The 1,176-nt window shown below is 35.3% G+C and overlaps 1 protein-coding gene across 1 annotated transcript; it reads right to left on the bottom strand.

The window, feature by feature from the left end:
• Window positions 1-474: 474 nt before the first annotated feature.
• On the bottom strand, window positions 475-917 carry LOC105195919 (zinc finger BED domain-containing protein 5-like). Its single transcript, XM_011161552.1, has 2 exons — window positions 591-917; window positions 475-549 (listed from the first exon to the last, which is right to left on the bottom strand). Exons 1-2 carry the CDS (start codon window positions 915-917, stop codon window positions 475-477), a joined length of 402 nt encoding a protein of 133 aa, XP_011159854.1.
• Between the last annotated feature and the right edge of the window lie 259 nt (window positions 918-1,176).

The following is a 1,176-nucleotide window of genomic DNA, read 5'->3' as shown; positions in this document are numbered from 1 at the left end:
CCGGCACGCTCTTCGTCGTTCACATCTTCTCGGCCTTCTGAGAACATTTTGTACCGATAAACGTTGCTTCGGTCCAAGGTAGCTTCTCCGTATGCCACAGTCAACATTCGGAATGCATCCGCGCACTTAATTTCGTTTTTCACACAAAATTTGATACAGGTTCTTTGATCCATTTTTTTGAATAGGTAAAAATCGAAGACGATCCAAAACACGTGCAAGCAAAGCAGCTGTCAACAATTAAGTGAACATTCAAAATGGCCGAGCTTGTCGGCATAAGTGAGAGACATGAGTACCAACATAACGCCACAAAAAGATCGAAATTCGAATATACGTAACCCGCGAAAATTCAAAATTCGCGATACTTTTTGAACACACCTCGTATTATAATAAAGAAGTATTTACTTTTACAAAAATGTAAAGAAATGAAACTAAAACCAAATAATTTATTAATGAGAAATGTGATGCTGTTTCTTGTTAACTAGAAACTTCAGGTTTGAAGAAAAAGATGATAACTTTATTCTTAGATCCGGTTCGACTTCCAATTGGTTTCTATATTTATTTTTTAGAAAAATTAGTATTGAAAAACTTGCTTCACACTTATAGGTCGTGACAAAAGGAATTAAAAATTTTATCGCTTTTTCTGCTAAAACTGGGTACTCTTGACGATAAGACAGCCAAAAATTCATCAGTGGTATTCTGTCGAACATGTCTTTGAGTGCCGTATCACACGACAGTTTAATTATAGACTCAATATCTGAATCCGGCAATTCTGTCTCGGATTCTACTTTCACTGTAAAAGGGTTCCTTATCCATGCTTTGTTGCTGTTGATTGGAGGGAAATATTCCTTCAGACTTGTCTTCAGTCCTAGCAGATGTTCCTTGATAGCAGTTAAAATCTCATCCAGCATGGAACTCATGTTATACTCGTTTTATAATTCTGTTAGCTTTTTAAAAGCTTTGTAATTTCCTGCTTCCACATGACAAGATCACAAATTGAGTTTTTTCGTTGCAGCTTCCACCTTCTCTTGCGCTTTAAATACAGTTACATTAGTACCTTGTAATGTCAGATTTAAATTATTCAAAAAATTAAAAATGTTACAAAGGTAGGCTACCTTGATTAACCAATTGACATCATGAAAACTATCTTTGAATTCAAATATTACATCCTTAGCCGTT

The sequence above is a fragment of the Solenopsis invicta genome, chromosome 3 (genome assembly GCF_016802725.1).
Source record: "Solenopsis invicta isolate M01_SB chromosome 3, UNIL_Sinv_3.0, whole genome shotgun sequence".
NCBI lineage: Eukaryota > Metazoa > Arthropoda > Insecta > Hymenoptera > Formicidae > Solenopsis > Solenopsis invicta.
The sequence above is the reverse complement of the archived record's forward strand: the minus strand, read 5'-3'. Positions and strand labels throughout refer to the sequence as shown.

Coding starts and splice junctions, on each gene's coding strand:
- LOC105195919 (XM_011161552.1), bottom strand. CDS start 917: ATGAGTTCCATGCTGGATGAGATTTTAACTGCTATCAAGGAACATCTG. Junction 550..590: donor TCACGACCTATAAGTGTGAA/GCAAGTTTTTCA, acceptor AAATAAATATAG/AAACCAATTGGAAGTCGAAC.